The sequence below is a fragment of the Parambassis ranga genome, chromosome 13 (assembly GCF_900634625.1).
Source record: "Parambassis ranga chromosome 13, fParRan2.1, whole genome shotgun sequence".
Taxonomy (NCBI): Eukaryota; Metazoa; Chordata; class Actinopteri; family Ambassidae; genus Parambassis; species Parambassis ranga.
The window spans coordinates 23,161,093-23,187,185 of NC_041033.1; the positions used below are offsets into that span (position 1 = coordinate 23,161,093).

At 50.2% G+C, this 26,093-nt stretch overlaps 3 protein-coding genes across 6 annotated transcripts in view; 1 reads left to right on the forward strand and 2 right to left on the reverse strand.

The window, feature by feature from the left end:
- The window catches only part of LOC114444583 (uncharacterized), a 16,233-nt gene extending 14,132 nt beyond the window's left edge, over positions 1 to 2,101 (reverse strand). For all 3 annotated transcript variants that reach the window (XM_028419255.1, XM_028419254.1, XM_028419253.1), the window contains exon 1: positions 1,900 to 2,101. The gene's annotated coding sequence lies outside the window, so the exon portion shown is untranslated. The remainder of the gene's footprint in view (positions 1 to 1,899) is intronic.
- Positions 2,102 to 11,010: 8,909 nt separating this feature from the next.
- On the forward strand, positions 11,011 to 12,236 carry dharma. Its single transcript, XM_028420133.1, has 3 exons — positions 11,011 to 11,320; positions 11,432 to 11,640; positions 12,114 to 12,236. The coding sequence occupies exons 1-3, from the start codon at positions 11,011 to 11,013 to the stop codon at positions 12,234 to 12,236; spliced, it is 642 nt and encodes a 213-aa protein (XP_028275934.1).
- A 1,645-nt stretch (positions 12,237 to 13,881) lies between these two features.
- Positions 13,882 to 25,334, reverse strand: clip3 (CAP-GLY domain containing linker protein 3). Of its 2 annotated transcripts, XM_028419256.1 has the most exons (14): positions 25,208 to 25,334; positions 21,705 to 22,113; positions 21,249 to 21,388; positions 19,719 to 19,812; positions 19,405 to 19,566; positions 19,204 to 19,322; positions 18,837 to 19,073; positions 18,595 to 18,730; positions 18,289 to 18,444; positions 18,071 to 18,202; positions 17,747 to 17,870; positions 17,602 to 17,669; positions 17,359 to 17,431; positions 14,004 to 16,624 (listed from the first exon to the last, which is right to left on the reverse strand). In XM_028419256.1, exons 2-14 carry the CDS (start codon positions 22,093 to 22,095, stop codon positions 16,570 to 16,572), a joined length of 1,887 nt encoding a protein of 628 aa, XP_028275057.1. In that variant the 5' UTR covers positions 22,096 to 22,113; positions 25,208 to 25,334; the 3' UTR covers positions 14,004 to 16,569. The 2 variants fall into 2 exon arrangements, with proteins under 2 accessions (XP_028275058.1, XP_028275057.1); XM_028419257.1 differs by lacking the exons at positions 14,004 to 16,624; positions 25,208 to 25,334 and adding an exon at positions 13,882 to 13,997 and having other exon boundaries at positions 21,705 to 21,884.
- Between the last annotated feature and the right edge of the window lie 759 nt (positions 25,335 to 26,093).

The following is a 26,093-nucleotide window of genomic DNA, read 5'->3' on the forward strand; positions in this document are numbered from 1 at the left end:
CTCAGAGTATCAGCCGCACGCTGAACAGGCCACAGATAAGACTTCATAACACCCAGGCTCAGCTCAGCCTCAGATGTACTTTCACTTGAACATTTCTAAAGGTGTCAGAGGAGCTGCAGATCTTCATCTCATGACCCAAATACATTCATCTGGAGATTTGAATGTTGAATTAACTGAGCTGAGGCAGCGTCACCGCGGCGGGGAGAGGAGAGACGTGTCAGACCCACACAGCTCACAGTACACAAACCCTCACACATGAGTCAGGAGGTCAGAACTCCACGAGGACTCCACTACACGGCCAAATGTATGTGGACACCCAGCCCCGCTCTGCGTGCTGTCTCCATGCCGCTGCTTCCTGTCCAACCATCAGGTGGTCCTGAGGTCCGGACAGACAGGGGAGTGTGGGTCATAATGAAGCCTCAGCACATCAAAAACACTTTGGCTGCTGTCCTGCTCCTGCTAAAGAACACTAAACAACCAGCCGATCAATAAATCAATGGTTAGCGTCTCTTTATCAGTTGAATGCGATGAACAGAATCGTTCCTCTGCTGTGTGTCGAGGCAGACGTCAGCCTGAGCCTTCAGGCAGAGGCAGACCTCAGTGGGAATCAGGTCAGACGGATTTCTCAGCATGTCTCCACGTCTCCGGTGTCACTCACTTCAGGTCACCTGACCTGAGCGCGGTGACCTCATCCAGGTGTCAGTGACACTGTAACCCTCCACCCCGAGCACAGGCAGGATGTCAACAACAACACAGGGTCATCGGACGACCGCGCCCAGCAGGGCGGAGGCAAAACTCTGACTACAGTTTACCGTGTGTTGGGCCTCAGACACACAACACAACACACACACACCCAGTGCTGTGTTATTCTCATGAGCCGAGTGTGTCGTCACATCCCAAACTGTTACACAACCGACCAACAAACAAAAATCCAAAGACCATCAGAAGAAAGAAAACAAATCAAACACACACAGACACACACCAGCTGAGGTGTGGCAGAGCATCCGCCTGTCGTCACAAACAGGTCTGAGTGTTTGCTTCACTGGGCGGAGACACGGCTTCGGTCAACCGACAGTTTTCATGGTGATTCTATCAGTCAAAACAGAAACAAAGGCGGTGTGTGTGTGTGTGTGTGTGTGTGTGTGACGTGGTAATGACCTGAACCTGCAAATGGAAATTTACAGTCCTGCACCTGAACATGAGCAGTGTGAGCAGCAACAATCCCACCACAGAGAGACAGGCTGCAATGCATGATGGTCTATGATGATCCATGTAGTCATGGTAACGTCTGTATAAACCATTTATGTTCAAAACATGTTTACACAAGACAAGAAGTTAAAGTTTGAGGTGACCCTTCCTCTGCCTGATGTATGTCACTGTAACCATGGCAACACAGGGATATTTGCAGCACACACACAGACACACACACACACACACAGACACACACACAGACACACACACTGCAAACTCGTACCCCGAGGGCACAGAAGACACTGGATACACTCCTGACAACGAGCCTGTGTCAATGAATGTCTCCCTTACACACACACACAGACAGACACACACACAGACACACACAAACACAGAGACACACACACACACACACACACAGACAGACACACACACAGACACACACACACACAGACACACACACACAGACACAGAGACACACACACACACACACCGACAGACACACACACACACACACTTAAAAACCGGTTCCTGAGCAGCACTCAAATGACAAATGACACCTTCAGTCTGACAACATGTGTTACAACAACAAACACTTCCGGTGACTCTCAGCTTCTTTCTCACGCGGATAAAAAGTCAGAAAAAACAACAACAAGCCGGAAGTGGGCCGCGGCTGTTTCTGATCAACGATCAATGAGGAGGACTGACCTGCTGCACGAGCTCAACGGGGAGAAAAGCGTCGTCCAGAAGACGCCGAGTTCACTTCAGACCGTCAGAAAACCACTTCCGGGTTTCAGGCGAAGGTTTCAGATCAATACGGTGATCAGCGGGTGATCAGCGGGTGCTGTCCGCAGGAGGCTCTGTCTGCAGACTGAGCCGCAGCAGGAAACAAGAAGCCACCTGCTGCTGCTCCACAGGCCCCGCCCCTCCCATCCTGCACGCGCGCACACCTGGCGCTGCTCACCTGCATCACGTGCCACTTCAGCTGCGTCCCATCAATGAACACAGGAGACCTCCGACAAGTCCTCGCGCTCCTCCTCTGACGTTTCATATTTCACCTCTGACCACGTGATACAAGCCCTCAGAACCAGGAAGCTGAGAAACACTGAACGGCACGCGGCCGTCAAAGCACACACACACACACACACACACACACACACACACACACAAAGCGTCGTACATGCAGCTGTTCTACTGTCAGACAAAAGATCTGCAGTTATAAGAAAAACACACACCTACACACGTCTACACAAAACACACATTTGTGAGGAAAAAGCAACTATATGAAAAAACACTTCTTCTGTCACGAGAAACTCGACAGTAGAGAAAATAACTGCATCTGACCTGAAGGTGGCGTCAGAGCCAGCTGAAGCCACCTGATGGCTGCATCAGCTGACATCACTGAGACCCACAAAGAGCAAGAAACATGAACACCATGAGGAGAAGATCCACAGCCGTCCTCTGTAGGAGGGACAACATGGCCTCAGGCTGACGGTGGTCTCCCAGTTCCTCTCAGGTCCTCCCAGGTCCATCCAGGTCCTCAGGTCCATCCAGGTCCTCTCAGGTTCTCCTCAAGTGCATCCAGGTCTTTTTCAGGTCCTCTCAGGTCCTCTCAGGTCTTCTCAGGTTTTCTCAGGTCCTCTCAGGTCTTCTCAGGTCCTCTCAGGTTTTCCCAGGTCCTCTCAGGTCCTCAGGTCCTTCTCAGGTCCTCTCAGGTCCTCTCAGGTCTTCTCAGGTTTTCTCAGGTCCTCTCAGGTCTTCTCAGGTCCTCTCAGGTTTTCCCAGGTCCTCTCAGGTCCTCAGGTCCTTCTCAGGTCCTCTCAGGTCTTCTCAGGTCCTTCTCAGGTCCTCTCAGGTCTTCTCAGGTTTTCTCAGGTCCTCTCAGGTCCTCTCAGGTTTTCTCAGGTCCTCTCAGGTCCTCTCAGGTTTTCTCAGGTCCTCTCAGGTCCTCAGGTCTCTGCGTCCTTCACTCTTCAGTGAAGCTCAGCTCGTCACATTAAACACAGTCAGTGAGCCGACAGACACAACAGATCAATGCAGCACTGTCATGGAGTGTGAGTGTGTGTGTGTGTGTGAGTGTGTGTGTGTGTGAGTGTGTGTGTGTGTGTGAGTGTGTGTGTGTGTGTCTCATGCATAGATCCCAGCACTGACGTTATCTCTATACAATTATGTAAATGAGGCCTGCTGTTGTAGGCAGTTACGTAAGGCGCCATATTTCAAAGGGAGGTTCAGCAGCAGATTACATAAGGCTCTGCTTCTGAGGCGGGTCAGAGCCACGGTCCCACCAAGACACCGCTGCACCGACACCACCGAGTCCGACACCAGCCTTCTAGGATCGGGCCCTCTCTGGTCCATTAACCTCACGAGACTGTAAGAGTTAGGCAGGCCCCGTGTGTGATGAGGCTCCGCCTTCTTTTCAAGCAGCCGTGGGGTTAATAGTGGCAGCGTGTGTCTGAAGTGTGTGGATGCTGAGGAGCTGCAGAGGATGAGCTGGTGGGGGTGATAAATAAATGTTTGGAACAGGGCAGGGTGGGAGGAGCCATAGTCTGTCCCATGCAAATCAAAAATGGCCGCTATGCTTATATTATGTATGAATAAACAACAATAATAATATTGATAATAATCTGTGATTATTTCTGAGCAATTTGTGCTGTAATAGAAGGAGCATGTGGTCACACACACACACACACACACTCTGACCTCCTCACCTTTCTGCCTCGCTGCTCACACACTCTTTTGTTCTCTAAACTGACCAATGAGGAGGCCGCTGTCGACCCGTCAGCAAATCACTGTTCTTATTGTGATGCAAACCAGCCAATCAGGTCGCTGTATGTACACTGACCAATCACAGGGCTGCACCCCTTACTGTTCTTATGCCACACCCATCTGCACACACACACAGACAGACACACACACACACACAGCCTGCATAATTAAAGTTCTGCTTCACTTGTTCTTTTGTTTAAAGGACTCTGTGTGTGTGTGTGTGTGTGTCTGTGTGTGTGTGTGTGTGACCTTTACTGCTACATCTTCCCTGACCTTTTTGATGGCAGTGTGTGGAGTGTTATCAGACACACTAAGAGGACAGAAATGACATAAAAGCAGGTCAGGTGTCGTGTTTTCGGTGCTGCTTGTTTACGGCTGACATTTCCTCAGAGTTTTAACCACATCAGACAAAAAGTGAGACCAGCAGACAGATAAATACCAAAGGTCAGACCCAGTGTGAGTCACACACAGCCTCTTCCTAATATGTATCAATACACCTATGGGAGCTGGCTGCTCTCTGAGTGAAGGATTATGGGACATTAACCAGAGCACAGACACCTCTGTGCAGCTCCTGAGGGCGACCACAGCAGAGTGCAACAAAAGAGTGGATACAACACAACACACTGGCCGGAGCCCGAGCACAGGCAGACCTGGTCTGTGACGTCCCTCAGAGGTCCACGGGTCTGACTGTCTGATCACCTCTTTGAGTCTGAGTTCAGCTCTGTGTGGAACCTGCGGGTGTGTTTGATTCATCAGAAGCAGCCGAGGCGGGCGGATCCATCTGAGCAGGATCCTGCAGAGCCGACTTAAACCGGGCCTGAAGAGAGACCACGTTATTCAGAGAAAGACTCTGTACCGCCTCCGGTGCTGAACAGCCCGGCAGGACGCAGGCTGCAGGTGTGTGTGTGTGTGTGTGTGTCTTTGTGTTTCTCTGTGTGAGTGTCTGTGTGTGTCTTTGTGTTTGTGTATGTCTGTCTCTGTATGTGTGTCTGTGTGAGTGTTTCTGTGTGAGTGTTTCTGTGTGTGTGTGTGTGTGTGTCTTTGTGTTTCTCTGTGTGAGTGTCTGTGTGTGTCTTTGTGTTTGTGTATGTCTGTCTCTGTATGTGTGTCTGTGTGAGTGTTTCTGTGTGAGTGTTTCTGTGTGTGTGTGTGTGTGTGTGTGTGTGTGTGTCTCCTGTGGGCTGTGTGGTGCAGTGAAGGTCAGCCAGTCGTCTAATGACTGTCTGCAGAGTGTGTGTGAGACAAAGAGCTGAAATGTGTTTTGATAGTAAAGGTGCAAAATGAAAAAAACAGAGAGGGGGGGGAGAGAGGGGGAGAGAGAGGGGGGGGGGGGGGACTGAATGACAGAGAAGTCGATGAAAAGATAAAGGAGACCCAGCAAAGACAGAGACGTTACATAATGTCTGTCTGCTCTGCTGTCTGCACCGCCTCCTGCTGGACAAACACACACACTGCAGCTGATCCAGCCAGTGTCAGTTTGTATGGTAAGAGTGACATCATGAAGGACAAAGGTCTTTACATTGATGTGTTCACTCTCCTCCCCTCAGGCCAGAGGTCCAGGAGTCTGTAACAGTGGACTGTACCCCGCACACACACACACCGACTGTTTACACACCGACTGTTTACACACCGACTGTTTACACACCGACTGTTTACACACCGACTGTTTACACACCGACTGTTTACACACCGACTGTTTACACACCGACTGTTTACACACTGTTTATCTGTTTATTTCTTCATGCACCTTAATACCCTGCACATGTACAGCTGTTTACCTCCTGACAGTTTTTGCACTATGATTCATCCTCTGCTCAACAAACAGCTGATGTAGCACACGTGCACATTTATATGTTTGTAGCTTCATGTACGTCCATAGTTTATATTTTGTGTACTTATTTGCATCTTTTTGCTCTTTTTAATTATTCTACTTTGTGGCATTCAGTGTGAGCAGCAGTAAGAACCAGTTTCTATACTGTGCACATGACGATAAACACTTTGAATCTTGAATCTAAATTGAAGTGAAAGCAGCTCAGGCATTCCTTAAGAGGGGCAGGGTTATGTGGACGCCATGAGGCCGGCGACAGGCACAGAGCAGAAATGAGTGATGCTGTTGCCGTAGTAACGGACAGCTGAATAACAAAATACAGGGGAAAAAAACTGTTCTTTCCTAAAACCTGACCAAGCGGTCTGAAACAGTGAAACAAATCACGGGGCGAGACACCTGTGGGTCCTGGAGCTCCGCCTCCAGCTCCTCCTGTCACAGGCAGGAACGAAGACGTCGACCTTCGGCCTCACGGGTGATGCTGCCTCTGCACGTCTGTTCGAGATAAGTGTGAGAGGGTCACTTTGTCAAGATGGCGCCATCCTCAGGGCTGCTCCGCATGATTTATCACTGAGCTGAGACTGTGAGACTCTGTGAGACTCTGTGAGACTCTGTGAGGCTCTGTGAGACTCTGTTAGACTCTGTGAGACTCTGTGGGACTCTGTGAGACTCTGTGAGGCTCTGTGAGACTCTGTTAGACTCTGTGAGACTCTGTGAGGCTCTGTGAGGCTCTGTGAGACTCTGTGGGACTCTGTGAGACTCTGTGAGGCTCTGTGAGACTCTGTTAGACTCTGTGAGACTCTGTGGGACTCTGTGAGACTCTGTGAGGCTCTGTGAGACTCTGTTAGACTCTGTGAGACTCTGTGAGGCTCTGTGAGGCTCTGTGAGACTCTGTGGGACTCTGTGAGACTCTGTTAGACTCTGTGAGACTCTGTGAGACTCTGTGAGGCTCTGTGAGGCTCTGTGAGGCTCTGTTAGACTCTGTGAGACTCTGTGAGGCTCTGTGAGGCTCTGTTAGACTCTGTGGGACTCTGTGAGACTCTGTGAGACTCTGTGAGGCGCTGTCCCACTCGTGGATCAGGCTCCGAGTGGAACTTGCTGAGAGACGTTCATTAAAAATAATGTTTGTGGCTTGTGATTGAATTCTCACCAATAATAATCTGTAATTAATCTGTAAATCCTTTCAGTCAATATTTCCAAACCGCCTGCAGCTGCTGTGAGATGAGTCACCCGTCGTGGTGCCAGCAGGACCAGCGCCATCTCACAAACTCCTGAATAATCCTCCGTCAGAGAGATCTGCACACAGACGTCCTGTTTTATCCTCATCAATAAATTACATCATTATTTCCCTCTCTCTCTCTCTCTCTCTCTCTCTCTCTCCCTCGCTCTCTCAGAGGATTCAGGTCATCACCGGGTTACAGGCTGAAAACGTCAGCCAGGTCCAGACTCAAATCTGCAGCTCCTCCCTGGTTCTGATTAGTCCTGATTAGAGATCACATCCAATCAGACAGAGGCGCGTGATGTCACAGTGTCGGCCCGTCTGCTTCGGTCCAGACCGACAGATGGACCCTGTCACCGACACTTCCCCACAAACGGTTCTGATAACTTCTCACTACACCCTCTAGTGGTTCAAAGTGGTATTGCACGGTGTAGATAGCATTGTTAACATGCTTCAGCAGATGCAACCGTTTCCTAGGCTGAGCCGCTGACTGTGTGTGCGCCGTGGTTGTCATGGAGACAAGCTGTAGGTGTGTGTGTGTGTGTGTGTGTGTGCACAACCTGATGCGGTTTACAGATTTAAAGTGTCACAGAACAGTTACTGCAGCCAGACAGCAAGCTAATCACAGCTAACAAGCTAGCGGGGGAGCTAATCTCATTCTTCTTATTCTGAGAACAACAGAAACAGAAAGTCTAATCCCTCATTCATCCATCCAGCATGCATTGATCACTGATGCTGTGCAGCAGGGATGATGCTTCACCAGGACGCTGTCCTCTCCTGTCCTCTCTCCAGCCTCCACTGTCTTGGATTACAGCATAAAATAAAATGTAGACAGGATGTGTTCAGCAGGATGATAATCCAATGATCCACAGGTGATGTCACAAAGGGCCCCTCCATCTTTATTTTCAGTCCAGCACACTCCATCAAATGAGCGTTTTATAGTATTGAAACGCAGCCAGTAAATTTGTGGAGATCACAGAGTATTGACACGCGGCCAAGAGGCGTCCACAGAGCAGACACAACATTGAAACCCAGCCAAAGGTTAGGGTGGACAGGAGGAATGAGACGCGGCCGGACACAGACGGTCACCAAAGGAGGGAGAAATGAGACGCGGCCAGAAAGCCCTGCAAGTGAACTCCCGCCATGTTTACTGATCAGCTACAGTACAGAGAGAGAGAGAGGGAGGGGGGGGAGACAGGGGGGAGAGAGGGGGAGAGAGAGAGAGACAGGGGGGAGAGAGGGAGGGGGGGAGAGAGGGGAAGAGAGAGAGGGGGGGGAGAGGGGAAGAGAGAGAGGGAGACAGGGGGAGAGAGGGAGGGGGGAGAGGGAGAAAGGGGGAGAGAGAGGGGGGGAGAGAGAGGGAGACAGGGGGGAGAGAGGGAGGGGGGGAGAGGGAGACAGGGGGGAGAGAAAGAGAGAGAGAGACAGGGGGGGAGAGAGAGAGGGGGGGGAGAGAGGGGAAGAGAGAGAGGGAGACAGGGGGAGAGAGAGGGAGGGGGGGAGACAGGGGGGAGAGAGGGGGATAGAGAGAGAGACAGGGGGGGAGAGAGAGAGGGGGGGAGAGAGGGGAAGAGAGAGAGGGGGGGAGAAGGGGGGGAGAGAGAGAGGGAGACAGGGGGGAGAGAGGGAGAGAGAGAGACAGGGGGGGAGAGAGAGAGGGGGGGAGAGAGGGGAAGAGAGAGAGGGAGACAGGGGGGAGAGAGAGGGAGGGGGGGAGACAGGGGGGAGAGAGAGAGGGGGGGAGAGAGGGGAAGAGAGAGAGGGGGGAGAGAGAGAGGGAGACAGGGGGGAGAGAGGGAGGAGAGAGAGACAGGGGGGGAGAGAGAGAGGGGGGGAGAGAGGGGAAGAGAGAGAGGGAGACAGGGGGGAGAGAGGGGGGAGAGAGGGGGGGAGAGAGGGAGGGAGAGGAAGAGAGGGAGAGAGAGGGAGAGGCTCAGCTGCAGTCTGCTGATTCATGCTGAGACAAAGCAGCAAATAACCTGACAGACAAAAAGTGCAGCGACATAATCCAGCAGACATCAAACAGCCTTTAATCTGCTGCAGTTTCTCTGCTTTCATCTGACCGCCTGTGATCCATCAGATCAGAGAGCTCACTGATTGATCGGCTATCGATCACTGATTGATCTGCTCTCAGAAGTCAGACTGAGCTAACATCACACACACACACTGCATCACATGTCACATCTGTGTTGTTCAGTGGTGGAGGAAGTACTGAAGCCTGGTACTCAAGTAAAAGTACAAATACCCAGCAAATATATACTCAAGTGAAAGTAGAAGTGCTGCATCAACAAGCCTACTGAAGTAAAAGTCTTAAGTACTTTTAAATGTACTTAAAGTATTCAAAGTAAAAGTACTCACACACTGAATATATATGATTGATTTCCAAAGGATGTGAACAGGTTAAAATAATCAAAGTAAAATGGAGCATGTGTAGTTAATGTCCATGTTGAGTCCAGAAGCAGCTGTGGACAGGTCTGTGTGTCATGAGGCAGGCTGTGGGCATCAAGTGAACAGAGAGGCTGCTGATAACAAACAGGCATTCAGCATGTTCACTGTGTCAGTGTTCCTGCTGTAGATTCATGTGATGATTCATGTTCATCAGACATTAATGGATGGACCTGTGTTAGCAGACAGCAGCTAACTAGTTAGCTCACTGAGCCAGAGCACCGGCATCATGACTGAGGCTCATTATAGAAACACAGCTGCAGCGTGACACCAGCTCCATGCAGAGTCTGACCTCACATCAGTCCAGCACTGTGTTCATCACATGGAACAAGGAACTACAGACACTGGAGACATGTAGTGGAGGAGAAAGGACAGGGGACAGCTGCAGCATGGAGTCAGAGGAGGAAGGATGAGCTGTGATTTTACTGAAGTACAAATACATAAACATTACTTAAGTACAGAAACAAAGTACAAATACTTAGTTACTTTCCACAACTGGTGTGTTTTTCTCCTACTTTGCTCCTCACTGAGATTAACTCTGAATATCCCAACACACAGGAACTTTAAATTACATGTAAGGGTTAATTTTCATGTTGAAACAGTGATTATCACAGATGTGGCTTATTAGCCTTTATTTCAGTGTGTTGGTGAGTGATCTGCCTTTAACCCCTGCAGGTCTGATTGAAGCTCTTGAACTAACAGACGAGGTGTGAACGGCTGCACATCAAAGCTGCATTAACAGTTTCACTGAGCTGTGTTCAGCAGGTGAGGTGTGTGTTTGTGTTTGATAAAAGTTTCCTACAGGAAACACAGCAGAGTGGCGACACCTGCAGGCCACAGGCACACACTGCAGAGTATGACAAAGTCCTGTCAGGCGGTCCTGAGTTAACCTGCCCTCTGCTGGACGATGTTAAAGCATGATTGATGTAAACAGGATGTTTTTGTGTTTGTAGCTTTTTTTCACTTTAATCTGCTTTTAACTGCAGTTAATCTGATTTAATGAGTTAACTTGTTTTTTTTACATTTAATAAAGTAAATGTTTGATTTCTTAAGGATTAATCATAAAACAGCTCTGTTCTGTCTTTGGTTATTTTATCATTATAAAGACAAATCACAGTGTTTTATCAGCTGTATTGTGTTCACACTGTAATGCTGCAGCCTGGTCTTTAGTCTTCTACATTTATTTTATTTCTGTTTCCAACTTTTGTCATTTTGTGAGTCTTAGATCCAGATAACATTAATAAATAAAAATACTTGGATAAACAAACGGTCCTTCTGAACGGACATGCGCACTGAGGTCCAGATGAACAGTACTAATGACGGATGTTTGAAGTGGCAGATTAAACAGGTCTTTGGTCCATCATCACATCATCCTCCACTTCAGAGCTCCAGTCAAAGTGCTCGCTCCTCTCATGTCTGACTGACCGCTGCCATCAAACACGCTCATTAACATATTAATCAGCTGTCAGGGGTCTGATGGCGGCCTCGGACTTCTTCTTAAAGCTGCGGCCCCTCTGCGGCTCAGAGGTCACCACAGCAGCCTTCAGGACACTTGTTGGGCATCATGGACGGAAGCAGAGTGTCGGACTTCAGCATCGAGCGCATCCTCTCCCCGCAGCTGGGCCACAAGCCGCAGGAGCTCTCACCTGACGGATACCTGCGGGGCATCCCCGGCGGCCTCAGCCTCGACTCAGGGAGCCTCAGAGTCCCTGCGCCGGTTCCGATCCCCGTGCTAGTCCCTGGTTGTCTTCAGTACCGAGGGCTGGGCTGTGGAGAGGCGCTGTGCCCGTATGGAGCCGGGTTCCATCACACAGACTTCACCGGAATTTATCCCAACTCTGGAGTTTACATGCACTTCAGCCAGGACTCTGCGGGTACGTCAGCTGTTTCAGTCAGGGGTTAATTTAAAATGTGAGGATGTAAAGTTTGACAAACTGGTTTATCACTTCATTCTGTTAATGCAAACATGTCATTATTCCTCCCAGACGCGCAGGCTTTGGCGGGTTACAGCGGCTTCCATCAGGTCGGAGTGTCTGCGCAGCTGCAGGCGCGTCAGAAGGCCCGGATGAGGACGGTGTTCACCGACAGTCAGACCAAGCAGCTGGAGGCTCTGTTCGAGCTTACCGACTATCCCGCGGTGGAGGTGCGCGCTGAGCTGGCACGGAGCTCCGGGCTGAGCGAGGAGACCGTGAGGGTGAGTCCTATTTAACCCGTCCCTGCCAGGCCGACGGCGTAAAACCAGGCTCGGTTTGGACACATTTTACGCACAGTGGATATATATATATATATATATCGATATATACCAATAAAAGTTTCACTTTAGATTGACACGTTTTATAAAACACTCTTTAAATCGGCCTTTTAAAAGAAAAACCCTGGTGCGTAATTTGTGCGTAACATTCAGTTTGGAAACGTTTTTACGCACAAATCATGCAGCAGATGTTTACTTTTAAAATCCAAATTAAAAGTCAGTGTGTGTTGTTTTATAAAACAGAATCTTAAGTAATATTTGGTGATTTCACATCAACACAAACTCATTTTTAAGCATGAAGCTCAGCCTGCAGAGTCAGATTTTCCTGCTGCTGATGAAAGTGACTGATTTGTGAGGGGATTTGTTTTTGTTTTTTTTAATCTGTATGATAACAAAACCTCTTCTTATGTTTCCAGGTGTGGTTTAAGAACCGCAGGGCCAGGAGGAAGCGGCAGCACAGCGGGTCGAAGGTCAAATCCCCCTCTCCTCCACCTCCCTGCTCCGCGGCAGAGAAGAAGCTCTTGACCTCGTTCCTGTGAGACGTTCGGTCTCATCCTGCACTGATGCCCTGAGCGGCGCCTTCGTCTCCTCTCTGAGGGCACTTCAGGGCGGAGTCTGTCTCAGGTTGACACAAACGTCTGCTGTCATGATGCATTCGGGTGCTGTGAGGACACCTCAAACCCTGCAGACACTTTCCGCTGAGCTGTTGTAAAATATTTTGTATTTCTATGTAATTTATTGAAAATGAGTGAGTGTGGATTTGAACACCTCACTGTGACCTCTGGTGCTTTCATGAATAAAATTTAGTTGATTTAAAACCTCTGCCTGTTTATTGATCTGTAACTGAACATGCTGGGTCTCAGACCCAGGAGGAACAGAGCGGCTTCTGTCCAGCTGCAGCGCGGTGAAGCAGCCTGGTACCAGCACAGAGCAGCCCGGGAGCTTGTGGTGAACTTGTTTTGTAGATGTTTTGGAGAGAGCTCAGGGTCGAGTTAGCTGTTGGATTAAAGGAGTCTGACACAGTGCTCCCTCGCTGCACCCTGTCTCCAGTCTTGTCCTATGAGGACGGCCCCCTGCACACTCAGGAAGGTGCACGCTCATCTTCTGCAGATGATTTTCTTGAAGCGGGGCTTCCAGCAGCAGTTTGGGGCTAGACCGAGAATCAGTCCCTCAAAATATGAGATGATTCTCTCCTGGACAGGGCAACCTTCTCCCTCCTGGTAGAACCAGGGAGTCTGTCCCACGTGAGGGAGGTGTTTCAGTATCTTGGATTTTGATGGGTACAGTAAAGCTGGTGGCTGTGCCTCACACTGGGAGGAGGCAGCTGAGGTGGAGCAGGCACCTGGACATGTCACAGGGAGGGATGGATAGAGGGATGGGTGGATGGATGGATGGATGGGTGGATGGATAGAGGGATGGGTGGATGGATGGATGGATGGATGGATGGATGGATGGATGGATGGAGGGATGGATGGATGGATGGGTGGATGGATGGATGGGTGGATGGATGGGTGGATGGAGGGATGGATGGGTGGGGTGGATGGATGGATGGATGGGTGGATGGAGGGGTGGGTGGATGGATGGATGGATGGATGGGTGGATGGAGGGATGGATGGAGGGGTGGATGGATGGATGGATGGATGGATGGATGGGTGGATGGATGGATGGGTGGATGGATGAATGGAGGGATGGATGGGTGGATGGAGGGATGGATGGGTGGGGTGGATGGATGGGTGGATGGAGGGGTGGGTGGATGGATGGATGGATGGATGGGTGGATGGATGGGTGGATGGAGGGATGGATGGAGGGGTGGATGGATGGATGGATGGATGGATGGGTGGATGGAGGGATGGATGGGTGGGGTGGATGGATGGATGGATGGAGGGGTGGATGGGTGGATGGATGGATGGATGGGTGGGGTGGATGGATGGATGGATGGAGGGGTGGATGGGTGGATGGATGGATGGAGGGATGGATGGAGGGATGGATGGAGGGGTGGATGGATGGATGGGTGGGTGGATGGATGGGTGGGTGGAGTCAGGCTGTATGTAACCATCAGGCTTCTGGGCTCGGCCTGCGCAGGTTTTGAGTTAAAGCATCAGACGGGAGCGGTAGGAAAACATCAAAGTCTTTATTATATTCATAGAGATCAGTGTTATTATTATTAAGCCTTTCCATGCTGATGAGAAGAAGACAACTAATCAGAAAATACTGAGAGCATGCAGTGAGTGTTGGTCAGGGAGAGGCTCCTTCTCCTGTGTTAACGCTTCGATGTCCAGCAGCTTTTAAAACAGGAGTGACTCACGCACACGCACGCACGCACACACACACACACACATTACAAAACCGGAGAACAAAAAGTACACTTAGTGAAGTTATCAAAATATAGGCTATATACTGTATATTCTTAAGACTTATTAATGTTCAAACCACCAGTGCTGAGTTACTTCTATGAGTTATATTCAGTTACACAGGACAGAGCCGTGAGACTGTTTCAGCTGGTCGACTACAAACGTCACATATCTGCTGTTCGTGCACATTTATAAGCCTTAAAACACCTTTCCCCTGTCACATGATCAGTCAGAGTGCTCTGATTGGTCTCAGCTCCATCATGTCTGCAGGCAGACGTGTGAAATGTTTGTTTTTACTGAACCTTGTTGGAGTGAACTCTTTCGTTTTGGAGGTTTTTTAACTCAGAGACTTTGGTGGAGAATATGATGCATGATTTCACAATGTTGGGTGAGTTTTTTTTAAGCCTGCTGGCTGTTGTGGGGCTTCTGAGGGTTACAATAAGGAGACACATCCAAAAGCAACGCAGAGATATAACCAGTCTGTGGTTCACCAGCTGATCAGGCAGAAGCAGCAGAGTCTTCCATGAAACGCAGCGAATGAAACAGGAAATACAAAAAGCTTCTGTAACGCCGTGTTCTTCACCATGATAAGATAACTAGTGACACCTAGTGGTGAGTCCAGAGAAAGCTCCACATTTACACAGCAGTCAGAAAGACACAGGCTTCACTGGGACACACTGACTGTACTGTAACTGTACGTTTACTGTACAAAGACACACGTCCACCGTCACTGTGGTCCACTAATGTTCGCCTAACATGGAGGGAGCTTCAGCATCCGCCGACGTGCAGCTTCCTGTGTGACACTATGAGCAGAAGCTGCAGGAGAACAGGAAGGTAGAGCTGCGAGCCATCTGCATATCGAGACCCGCGGTCCGCTCTGTGTCTCAGTCAGGCGGTCTCAGGACAGTGAGACTTTGAAAGACACCTTTACAGGATGACCAGTCCAAGACTCGACCTACGACCCCAGACAGAGCTGGCGGGTCAGAGGCTTAGAATTAGAGCAGCAACACAAAGCTCTGCAGCTGTTACAGTGCAAGCATCACCAGAGCAACCGCAGAGCGCCTCCTTCAGCCGAGGCTGCAGAGCTCAGACAGACCGAGAGGGGGGACTTCAGGACCAGCTTTCAGGACCTGGACAGAACCTTTATTTCTGCTGGACATTTTAACAGGTCTATGAGGACTGACTTGCATGTGGTGTCTGCCCCTAGAGGCCACAGGAGGGACTGCAGGTTTTGGCCTCATCTCTGAACAACAGTCACCTCCTCCAACAACATCCTGATGCGTGCGGTTATAAAGACCGCCAAAAGTCATAAAATGGAGGCGGGTGGTGGCTTCAACCAGCACCCAGGAGGTGGAGGTTTGTCTTAGGACTCGTCCTGATCGATCATTACACATTTTATGATGTAAAAACTCTTAACAAATGTTTACACGGTGGTGACATGTTCTAACCACAGGAGGGCGCTGCTCATATAAACTACAGTTGATTATTTGCCGTCAGGCCACCGCGCCGTCTTCTCGACTCCACCCTTCCCTGTGGTGTAAACATCCTTCGTCCTCTCAGCCTGACAGCGCCTCGGCGGTCTCGGCGTGTCCGTCTCTGTGTCATCAGAGCGCCGGCAGAGACATGGACGCGGAGCTCGGTACAGACAGCGTTTACATGCTGCTGGTTTCAGCTCGTTAACATTAACACGCAGGTTTTCGTGTTTTCGCAGATGAACGGAGGAGAGAGAGAGAAGGTTCTGGAGCTGTACAACTGTAAACAGAAACATTAATATCACATGAAGCGGGGCTGGAACGGCTTCGTTTTGGGTCTGTTAGCAGTTTTGGTTAATTTCAGATTATGAGTGCAGCTTTTTATAGGATCTAGATTATTTGGCTGGATTAATAATGACAGCTACTCTACAGGTGCTATGATGTTTATGTATTAAAGACTGAAGCTGGTCGGATTTGTTGGAAAATGGCAGCGAGCTCAGATTTGAAGTAAAATGTTAGCATTCACATTCCAGCAGAGAAAAATGTACCAAGGAGTAAAAACATTAACCCTGTTTTCACGTTATAAAGCTAAATCTGAACGGCGGCCATGTTTGTTTATTTCTGTATCTTGGATCAGCGCAGCCGTTCTCGTGCCGCCATCAGGACTCAGACTATGGTTTCTGATGCTATGCTAGCCGACGCTAAGCTCGCCATTCGCTTCATAACTTGAACAACAAACAAAGGAGCACAGACGGACGTGATGAGGAAATCATTCTGCCCCAAACACACAAAGAGACGAGTGAGGAGGAGGAGGGAGCGCTCAGGGACAGCTGGAGTCTCAGTTTCATTAAAGGAATGCAGGACGTTCTGATCTGATAACAAGGCACTCTAGAATTTGCTATAGAACGGCTAAATCAGGAGGATTTGGGCTGAGAGGAGACGGAAGGTTTCACCACGAGAAGCTGGACTGACGACAGTGAAGGTCTGAGGAGCCTCAGAGAGAGAGAAAGAAGATGGAGAAGAAATCGATCAGGAGGAAGAGGAGGAGGTTAGGACTGCATCTCAGCACGCAGCATCCACGGAAACCAACAGCAGAACAGGAGCCTGCAGGAGGAGGAGGAGGAAGAGGAGGAGGAAGAGGAGGAGGAGGAAGAGGAAGAGGAGGAAGAGGAGGAGGAGGAGGAGGAGGAGGAGGAAGAGGAGGAGGAGGAAGAGGAAGAGGACGAGGAGGAGGAGGAGGAAGAGGAGGAGGAGGAGGAGGAGGAAGAGGACAAGGAGGAGGAGGAGGAAGAGGAGGAGGAAGAGGAGGAGGAGGAAGAGGAGGAGGAGGAAGAGGACGAGGAGGAGGAGGAGGAGGAGGAGGAAGAGGAGGAGGAGGAGGAGGAGGAGGAGGAGGAGGAGGAAGAGGAGGAGGAAGAGGAGGAGGAGGAGGAGGAGGAGGAAGAGGAGGAAGAGGAGGAGGAGGAGGAGGAGGAGGAGGAGGAGGAGGAGAGGAAGAGGAAGAGGACAAGGAGGAGGAGGAGGAGGAGGAGGAAGAGGAGGAGGAGGAGGAGGAGGAGGAAGAGGAGGAGGAGGAGGAAGAGGAGAGAGCAGGAGAAGCAAGATGAAGTCCAGCAAGAAGAAAAGCAGGAGCAGCTATATTTATATTAGCAACATGTAAATCTGATCCTAAACTCTTTAACCAATCCGGCTTTAGACTGAAGTTAGCCCCGCCCACTCAGTTAGTATACAGACTCAATCAATGTGAAGACACTGTGTGTCAGTGTGTGTGTGTGTCAGTGTGTGTGTGTGTGTGTCAGTGTGTGTGTCACTGTGTGTGTCAGTGTGTGTGTCCTCACCTGGATATGGAGTTCTCAGAGGTCAGGTCTTTAGGGGAACGCATTGTGTTGAAGTTACGTTTCGGCTGTGACACTGCAGGACAAACAGAACATCCGTCAGTCAGTCCTCAAGCTAAAGGAACATTCTGTCTTATTTTGGCTGCACAGAGGATTTAAGCGGAATCATCCATCACACACGTGTCACTGATTATTAAAGGAAAAAAATCCCAGGTAAAAACAGGTCTGTTATCAAAGTCCACTTACTGGTGACCTGGTGGACTTTCTTCACCATGGAGTTGTCGTTCTGTGATCCGTCTTTAGGGCCCGCGATTCTGGAAACATTCATCAAGACTCACGTCAGCCATGTTTGTTTTTATAATTTCATGTAAATAAAACGCCTCCAGGTTACCTCTGGACCCGAGAGGGCGGAGCAAACACTCCATATTTGGGCAGGCAGCTGAAGTAGCGGACTCCAAACACCGAGCCGTCGTGTTTCCCTGTGGGCTGATCCAGCTCCACGCCGAACCAATAACCTGCAGGACAAGGAACACGACAGACCTCAGAGCAGCAACAAGACCTGACGACACCACCTGTGAACGAGGTCTGTTACCTGACCAGGTGCTCCTCACTTCCTGTGTCTGACTTCAAAATAAGAGATGTTAAATGGTCTGACCCACACACACACACACACACACACACACACACACACACACACACACACACACACACACACCTGGAGCGAAGTCCGTCTTGCCGTAGAAGCGGACGATGCCGTTTTTCTGTCCGGCCACCAGGACCTGATCTCCGACCTCCACGTTGGTTCCTTCTGGATCCAGACTGACCACAGACGACTTCTTCCTTTGGGCTGAGAGCACACAGCAAACTCAGTCAGCACCCCGATGGACCAAACCTTAACTCAGCCCCCTGAGAGACCTCCCAGGGCTGGCTTACCTTTCTCTCTCCCCTTCTCCTTCTTCTCTTTGTCCTTCTTGGTCTTTCCAGCAAGGCGGGAGGCCAGATCTATGCGGGGGGTCCGTGGGGTGGAGGTGACGGAGGAGGGCGTCGGATCCACAGCCTTGGAGATCTTTGACACTGGAGCGAAAATACCTACAGAACAAACACCAACACCTTAGACACGGCGTCAACACTGAAGCTCTGCGTTCTGCTCTGTTTGGTGGAGACGCTGTGAAAGCAGCGAGTCCATCATTCTGAACAAATGTCCATTAAAGCCATCGCCCCTCTTTCGGCAGCTCTTACCCAGCTTGGGGGGGCAGATGAAGTAGCGGACGCCGCCCACGCTGCCATCGTTCTTTCCCTCTGGCTCGTCCAGCTCCACGCCGACCCACTGACCGCTGGCGAACTCCGTCGTCCCGCAGAACCTCAGCGTGCCAGCCTGAGAGACAGAGGCACAAGAGAGGGGTCACGAGGAAGGTGTCTGCAGAGACCCACAAACCAGTGGAGGTCTGATTCTAGCATCATCCAGACCCGTCATGTCTGACCTTCAGGTCGTCCAGGACCACGCGCTCTCCCAGCTTCAGCCCCAGTGAGGACAGCATCAGGTTTCCCGGGATGTTGTCATAGTTTGGCAGCGTGGCTCGGGGGAGGTTACAGCTCAGGGGGACGGCGTCCAGCAGCAGCTGCTTCAGCTCTTTGGCCACCATGGCTGCCTCCGCCTTGTCCAGGCTCATGTCCATCGGATCCGGAACCACCTCACCGGGAACCTGACCCTTATCGTTCTGCAGAAACCAGTCAGAGTTTAGAAACGAAGCCCTGCAGGGGCTCTCACTCACATGAGAAGACAAATACAGATTTCTTTAGATGAATCCAGAATTATGAGGCTGCAGGGTGAAGAGCTGAGGCGTTTACCCGGACGGTGGGGTTGGCTCCGTGCTCCAGCAGACATTTGACTGCACCCAGGCAGAGGTTGGAGGCAGCGATGTGGAGGGCTGTGCCGTAGTGGAAGTCACTGCAGGTGGAGTTCAGCACTGTGGGAACACAGACGACGACCTCCATTACTGGGCTCAGTGTGTGTGCGAGTTTGTGTTTTTAGTGTGTGTGTGTGTGTACCTCTGGGTTTGGCGGCTTTCAGCAGGACTCGGATCAGTTCTGGGACGTCGAAGTAGGCGGCGTAGTGCAGGGCGTTCATGTTGGTCCAGCGGCTCCTCAGGCTCACGTCGGCGCCCAGAGAGATCAGCTGACTGGTGAGACGCAGCGCCGCCGCCGGGTAGCCTGCACACACACAAGGAGGACAAAACTGAAGGCTCCGGCTCTAAAGCAGCAGAGGAGGAGGGCAGTGCAGCACCGGACCAGGACCATCCAGCCTCCGGCCCCGTCAGGCTGCTCTAAAACAGTCATCAAACAATCAACAATCAATGTCTTACCAACTCCGTGTGCTCCGGCCTTACAGCTGTAGTGAAGCAGCGTCATGTCAGTCAAACCGTCACGGTCGTTCACATGGCAACCACGCTTCAGGATCTGAGACGCAGACAGACAGGACAGATCAGACACACAGTGTAATGCAGGTCCACTGATCACCAGCAGGAGGCGGGAAGAGCTGCTAAAGAGAAGCTGTTAAAGGATCTGACACAGCTGGACTGAGTGACGACCCCAAACACACAAGAGGTTCTACATAAGCAGGCTCGAGTCAGAGTCCTCACCTCATTCCAAAGGAAGTGTTGTAAAAGCACCTGAAACAAGCAGCTCATGTCAGAATGGACTGAAGCTCCGAGCCGCTGTGGACGACTGATCAGAAGTTACTGGAAATGTTAATCACTGAGAAGGTCACCTAAGCTGCACCTTTGGGTCATATTTATGCAGAAATATAGAACATTCATAGCCCCAGCTGTAGGATGTGAGGGAGAGACAGGAACAAAACAAACAGAGGAGGAGAACCTTTGTTAAAAAACGTAAAGAAGAAGAACGGCTCTAAAGGCAGAGAATAACTGGACTGATGATGCAGGGACGAGCAGGGGGACGAGGACGTCTGAGCCACATTCAGGACAGCTGTTAAAACTTCAAATGAAGACACACTGTGACTCATGTCACCGTCTCCAGCAGGTTCATTCAGCTTTATGCTGAGTCAGGGTGAAGCCTCAATGCCTCTCTCTCTCTCTCTCCCTTTCACCATGCAGCCATTTTAACTGGGTCATTATCACACTGTGTGTGTGGGTGATGTCCTCTGGTCTCTCTGACAGCTGAAGCTGAGTTAGCCCATCAAACACTAGCATGCTGCTAACGGCTGCTGATTGGTCAGTTCAGATGAGGACTGATGGACAGGAGGTCCTCCCTCCATGAGTCCTCACATATATCTGTATAGGGGCTCTGCTGCTGCTGCTGCGTCCAATCAGAATAGACGATGCTAATCTAAAACTTGAACTACATGTATTGTTGGAAAACACAGTGAAAATCACCACAGTGCCCCCTATGGGACGGGAGGTTCAAGAGACTTTCCTCTGACCTTCATACGTCCACACTTCTACTCAGTGTCTGCTTTATGTTTAAAGAAACATTCAGGCTGCTTCTCCCTGCAGCTCGCTGTCCATTACCTCTGTGTGTGTGTGTGTGTGTGTCTGTGTGTGTGTGTGTGTGTGTGTGTCTGTGTGTGTGTGTGTGTGTGTGTGTGTGTGTCCAGAGGGTTGAATCTGGGTCAATGTGACAATGACAACTGAGTCAGGATCCAGGCTCTGTGCCAGCCACAGAATGAGGGCAGAGATCCAGGCGAGCAGTTACTTAAAGGGTTAGCATTAGCATTAGCTTCCATCCATCCTGCTCTTATTTTTCTCTGCACAATACACACAAAGGTTTTTGTGAAGAATGTATACTTGTCAAAAAGATGTTGCACAATTAAATCATGTGACCAAACCTTGACGAACACTCTGAATATGATGAAGATGGTGTTTGTGCGTCCTCACCTCATTGCCGATGATGTCGATCTTGTGCTGCACCTGTGGAACCCACTGACGCACGATGGCGAACAGCTCGGGGATGCTGGTCTGTGGATCCATGAGGATCTCCAAACAGGCCGGATCGTTCGGGTCGAAGAAGGTGAACGCTGCGGATACAAAGAGAGAGAACAGCAATCAGGACGGCCAAGAGGTTTCTGTCTCCATCATCAGATCAGCCCCGCAGCTCCGCCTCCTGCCAGCGCCGCGGCTGAGCTGTGAGGTTTCATTTCACCGACAGGCCGAGTTTATCTCCATCACTTCATTTGGTGCAAAGGTGGAAATGTGATGCTCATTTGGTTTCCCCATGAGGGGTGTGGCTCAGTAACAGCTCCAGATAACATTTCTGTACACGTAGCGACACAAAACGCACAAAAATGCAGTTTTTAAGGTGGTCTGGATGGATGTCGTTAAGGTGGAACGTACTGTAGTCTTTGGGCAGTGGGGCCTGGGCTGAGGGGTGCACCATGGCTCTGCGACGCGGCTCAAGAACAGGACTCTGGTACTCGGACACGGACAGTGGTGTTTCTGGCTCTGGTTCGGCTGGCGGATTCTCCTCTTCCTCGCGCTCCTCTCTCTCCTCCCGCTCTTCCTCTTGGTCGTCCTCCTCCTCGTCTTCCACCTCTGCCCTCTCCTCCCCCTCCCTCTCCTCCTCTAGCTCGTATTCTTCCTCTTCCTCATTATCTTCATCTTCTTCGTCCCCCTCTTCCTCCTCAGTCAGCACCTCCTCCTCCTCTTTCTGGACCCGGCCCTCCTCCTGCTCCTCCCGGTCGTGCCTCTCCTTCTCCTGCACCTCCACGTTCTCCTCTTTTGTCATGGTGAGCTGCAGCTGGGCCTGACAGAGAAGAGGAAGAGTGATCATGTCAGATATTATTGATTGATTAAACACACTGCATCAGACACAAGTTCACACTCTTGGCATTCCTCAGCAGAGAAACAGTTAACTTCACAGCACAGAAGTTCCTGCAGACTGTCCAACTGTGCGCTCCTACAGCTGTCTGGAATTAGCGACCTATCGGCCAATCAGAAGACAGAATGTCTTGTTGTCGGGTGAAGTCTTAGTTTCAGCTGCAAGCACGCACTCCATGACAGCACAGCAGACGTAACCTGTGCTCTGAATGCAAGCTGTAGACAAGCTGGAAGTGGAGGAGCACCGTCAGGAGAGGGACAGAAGTATGGAGCTGTGTGTGTTCTGTGTACTGATCAGTACTGAGCTGAGTATTTACATCACATCAGTACACTTCTACAGATCAGTGGAGAATTCAGAGGGATCCGTAGTGTACACCTGGAGACCTCATTTCAGAGGAGGTGGTGCTGGGTTCCTTCACTTTGATTGATATTATTGGTGGAGGTTATGGGTGGTGTTCTGGTTCACTGGAAAATTTGACAGGCAGACAAACTCATCAGATTAAATAAACAGGGATTATCCTTCTCCTGTCAGAGATGATGTGTTACAGATGTCAGCGTAACGACCTGAAGTACTAATATTAATATTAGTTTCATGTCACTGAGGCCGTGGACCAGCACATGTTCCAGTCAGAGGGTGTGGTGCTGAATGGACAAATCTGTGTGTGTGTGTGTGTGTGAGGAAGTCAGGAAAAAAAATAAATCAGGCTAATTGACCCATTGCACTGTTAATGGCAGCAGCTAATGCTAACACTTCCTGTCCATCATTAGCTGTTGACAGGCCTGACTGGATTAAATCTGCTCTGCACTTTAGCAAATGGACACGATGCTGAAATCCATCCAGCCTCCGCCTCCTCCTCCGCCTCCTCCTCCTCCATCAGTGTCTCTCTGCTGTTTTCAGACGCCCAAACAGGAAATATCAAGAAATGTGAATTTAGATCTAATACTCTGACCATGGAGCAGGTCTTTGATTCATGGCGCTATGTTTCAGCCTGTATTTGATTATAAACACAGCCGGCTGCACTGCTTCCTACAACATCCACCCTCACACTGGTCTGAGCAGTGCTGCGACACACCAGTTAAACCAGTACGGCCCTCTTCATCTGCAGCAGACACACACACACTCCATCAAGTAAGTCAAAGGCGACGTCTCTACAGTGTGAGCTGTGCAGCGAGAGCACACAAACAGCAGCCATTGTCTGCAGCAGCTACATGCTAAGCTAACCGCTGCATCAGATATTAACACAGACATTAATCTGACTTAAATGGCTTCACACAGCACACATCTGGTCTGTAAACACAAAGGAAACACATGAGAAATGAGGACGCACGTGTCCTCCGTCTGCAGCGCCTCGTCTGAGTTCATGTGTGTTTACACTCGGTACAATGTGGTTTATGTAATATCTGTGGTCTCAGCTGGACGGAGCAGCGGCACCATCTGAACGTGACAAAGGTGACACAACGCGACCATGAGTCAGCGCCGACACACACACACACACACAGAAACATCATGGGTTTCCTGCTGCTGTGTGACTTTCTGAAGACCTGAGACATGTTCACTCTTCTGTCTTTAACACCGGACTACAACCCATGAGTCTTTGGTTCTTTATATAATTACAGCACAGAGTGTTTGTCTCCCTCTTCTGGCAGTGAGAGGGATTACACAGACACCACTGACACGTGCCTGCAGGGGAGCTCTTCAGTGATTGGTCAGTCCACGGTTCAGCTAACAGCTAGGCCGACTCAGAGAGCGCCGGTCGTTCTACGTCAGGTTTATTGGTAAGTGGTGTGAGTTGAATATTTTAGCTAGCTGGCTAACACAGATTAGTTTATCATTTGCCAGCTGATGGAGACATTGGCAGATGTCTCCTTACACCCTTGACGTTGTCTTGGATTGTGGACATACAACAGATCGATGACCCGGTCCTTTGTCTCATTGTCTATCACTGTTGTCCCTATTTGTTAAGGTCGAAGCTCGAAATCTGGGGTTTGTGTTGCCATGGTAACCAGATTCTCTCTGAAGTAAAAAAACAAAACAAAACAATCATTGATCCAGGATACGGACCCTGAAGATTTGTGTCATGAACGTCACTTCCTTCCAGAGGGCGCCACCTGCACTGACCTTCTTCTTTATGTTCTTTTAATCACAGCCTGGCTGCACTTCTCATTTATATATATATATATATATATATATATATATATATATATATATATATATATATATATATACACATGCGCTGCGGCTTTAAATTGATATTAATTATTTATTAAAGCCGCCATGTTCATGTGGGTTTTCCTCCTGGATCAATAATGACCTTGTGTGGATTCAGCCCTGCTGTTGTGGAGCTTACACTGGGACCCAGCAGCCGAAAGAACCCTGCTCCCTTTAAAGACCTAATCCTTAATAAAACACATCTGATCAGTATTATTAATCCATATTTTTCTGTTGATGTGTAGATCGTCAGTAGACTGTATGAGCACCATGTGATGCTCAGCCTACCAGCAGGTTGGAGGAGGAGGCGGAGGAGGAGGCGGCCATGGCAGCATCCTCCATCCAGCCTCCATTTTACAACAGCCCAAAGCGGAGTCCCGAAATACCGCAAAACAACAACAGACCGCCGCACAGACCCGCACAGAGACCCGCACAGAGACCTTTACCACCCAAAACACCCAAAACAGCGCGCACGGAGCGCGCACGGAGCGCGACAGGCGCGGTTCGTGCTTTGTGCCAATGTGCGTAGTAAACGGCAGGACGTGAAAAACGCCCCACGGACACACAATGAAAACACGCGCAGGAAGAGAAACACGAAGGCGTGAAAGCTGGACCCCACAGCCGAGACCCACAGCGACGTGTTCCACCTTCCACGCAGTTAGAGCCGTCAGAGGCGCAGGGTTATTTTAGAAGGAGCAGCGCCCCTCCGCATCCCTCCGCCTCAGCATCCGCACAAAAACACGCAGTCCTCTCACAAACACACGCGGAGCACCCGCAGCCGACCCCACGCAGGCTGAGTGGGGGTTCCTACCTGAAAACAAGCCGCAGGTTTCGGGTGGTTCTGGCTGTGGTTCGCCTCTGTCCGCTCTGGTCCACGGCAGGAAGCAGACTGACGCTGCGCCCCCTCTGTCTCCAGATCTCCCTCCGCCTCCCTCCACGCGGATCTGGCTCTTTCTGCCGCTGCCTGTCGAGGTCTCTCTACCGCCCCCTCTCTAATCCAATCCGCTTCATGGCACCGAGGCTTCCAGCTGCAAAACCCTGACACCATTTCACATCATGTCCCACTTTACGGACCGTCCATACTTTTCGATGGGTTGCAGTGTCCAGAGTGACCTGGTCATTTATTTCTAAAATGGCAGCTGTGTCGTGTTTTGACTGGTGAACCACAGTCAGCTCCACCACAGGTGTAAAGGTCTTCCTGTGAAGCACTTCCTGGGCACCCCATCCTCACCTGGACCACAACAACCAGGAATCCTTCTAAGGCCATTAAGATGACTGTATCTAGCGCCCCCACGAGGTCACATGAGTTACACAAACCTCACACGTGCTGTTCATCAGAACACACACAGTATGAACGGGATGGATTTATGGTGTAAACTGTCAGATGTCATGAGTCATGGAGTGAGCTGCGGTTGTTGCAGACATCATGGACTTCAGCATGTTCCCGGTGTCTTTGATCATCCTGCAGTATTTGAACAAGCTCCTCACCATCACAGCCATGCAGAATATGGAAGTGTACGATCAGGTCTTAGTGACAGCAGACAGCTGAAGCTTTGGAAAACAACAGGAGCTGACAGCCAGGGGGAACGTGACTGAACCCTGCTGACTCTGTCCACCAGTGGTCAGTCTGTAACCAGTGGGTTTATTTGAACAGTGAGACAGAAAACTGAATGAATTCACGTGTTCCTGAGTGAAAC

Bases quoted from the DNA above. Each gene is read 5' to 3' on its own strand.
- dharma (XM_028420133.1), top strand. From the start codon at position 11,011: ATGGACGGAAGCAGAGTGTCGGACTTCAGCATCGAGCGCATCCTCTCC. The intron at 11,321-11,431 runs GTACGTCAGCTG...TATTCCTCCCAG, and splicing joins CTTCAGCCAGGACTCTGCGG to ACGCGCAGGCTTTGGCGGGT. The intron at 11,641-12,113 runs GTGAGTCCTATT...TTATGTTTCCAG, and splicing joins TGAGCGAGGAGACCGTGAGG to GTGTGGTTTAAGAACCGCAG.
- clip3 (XM_028419256.1), bottom strand. From the start codon at position 22,095: ATGACAAAAGAGGAGAACGTGGAGGTGCAGGAGAAGGAGAGGCACGAC. The intron at 18,731-18,836 runs GTCAGACATGAC...TCTGTCTCTCAG, and splicing joins TGGTCCTGGACGACCTGAAG to GCTGGCACGCTGAGGTTCTG. The intron at 16,625-17,358 runs GTGAGGACACAC...CTCCTCCTGCAG, and splicing joins TCTGAGAACTCCATATCCAG to GCTCCTGTTCTGCTGTTGGT.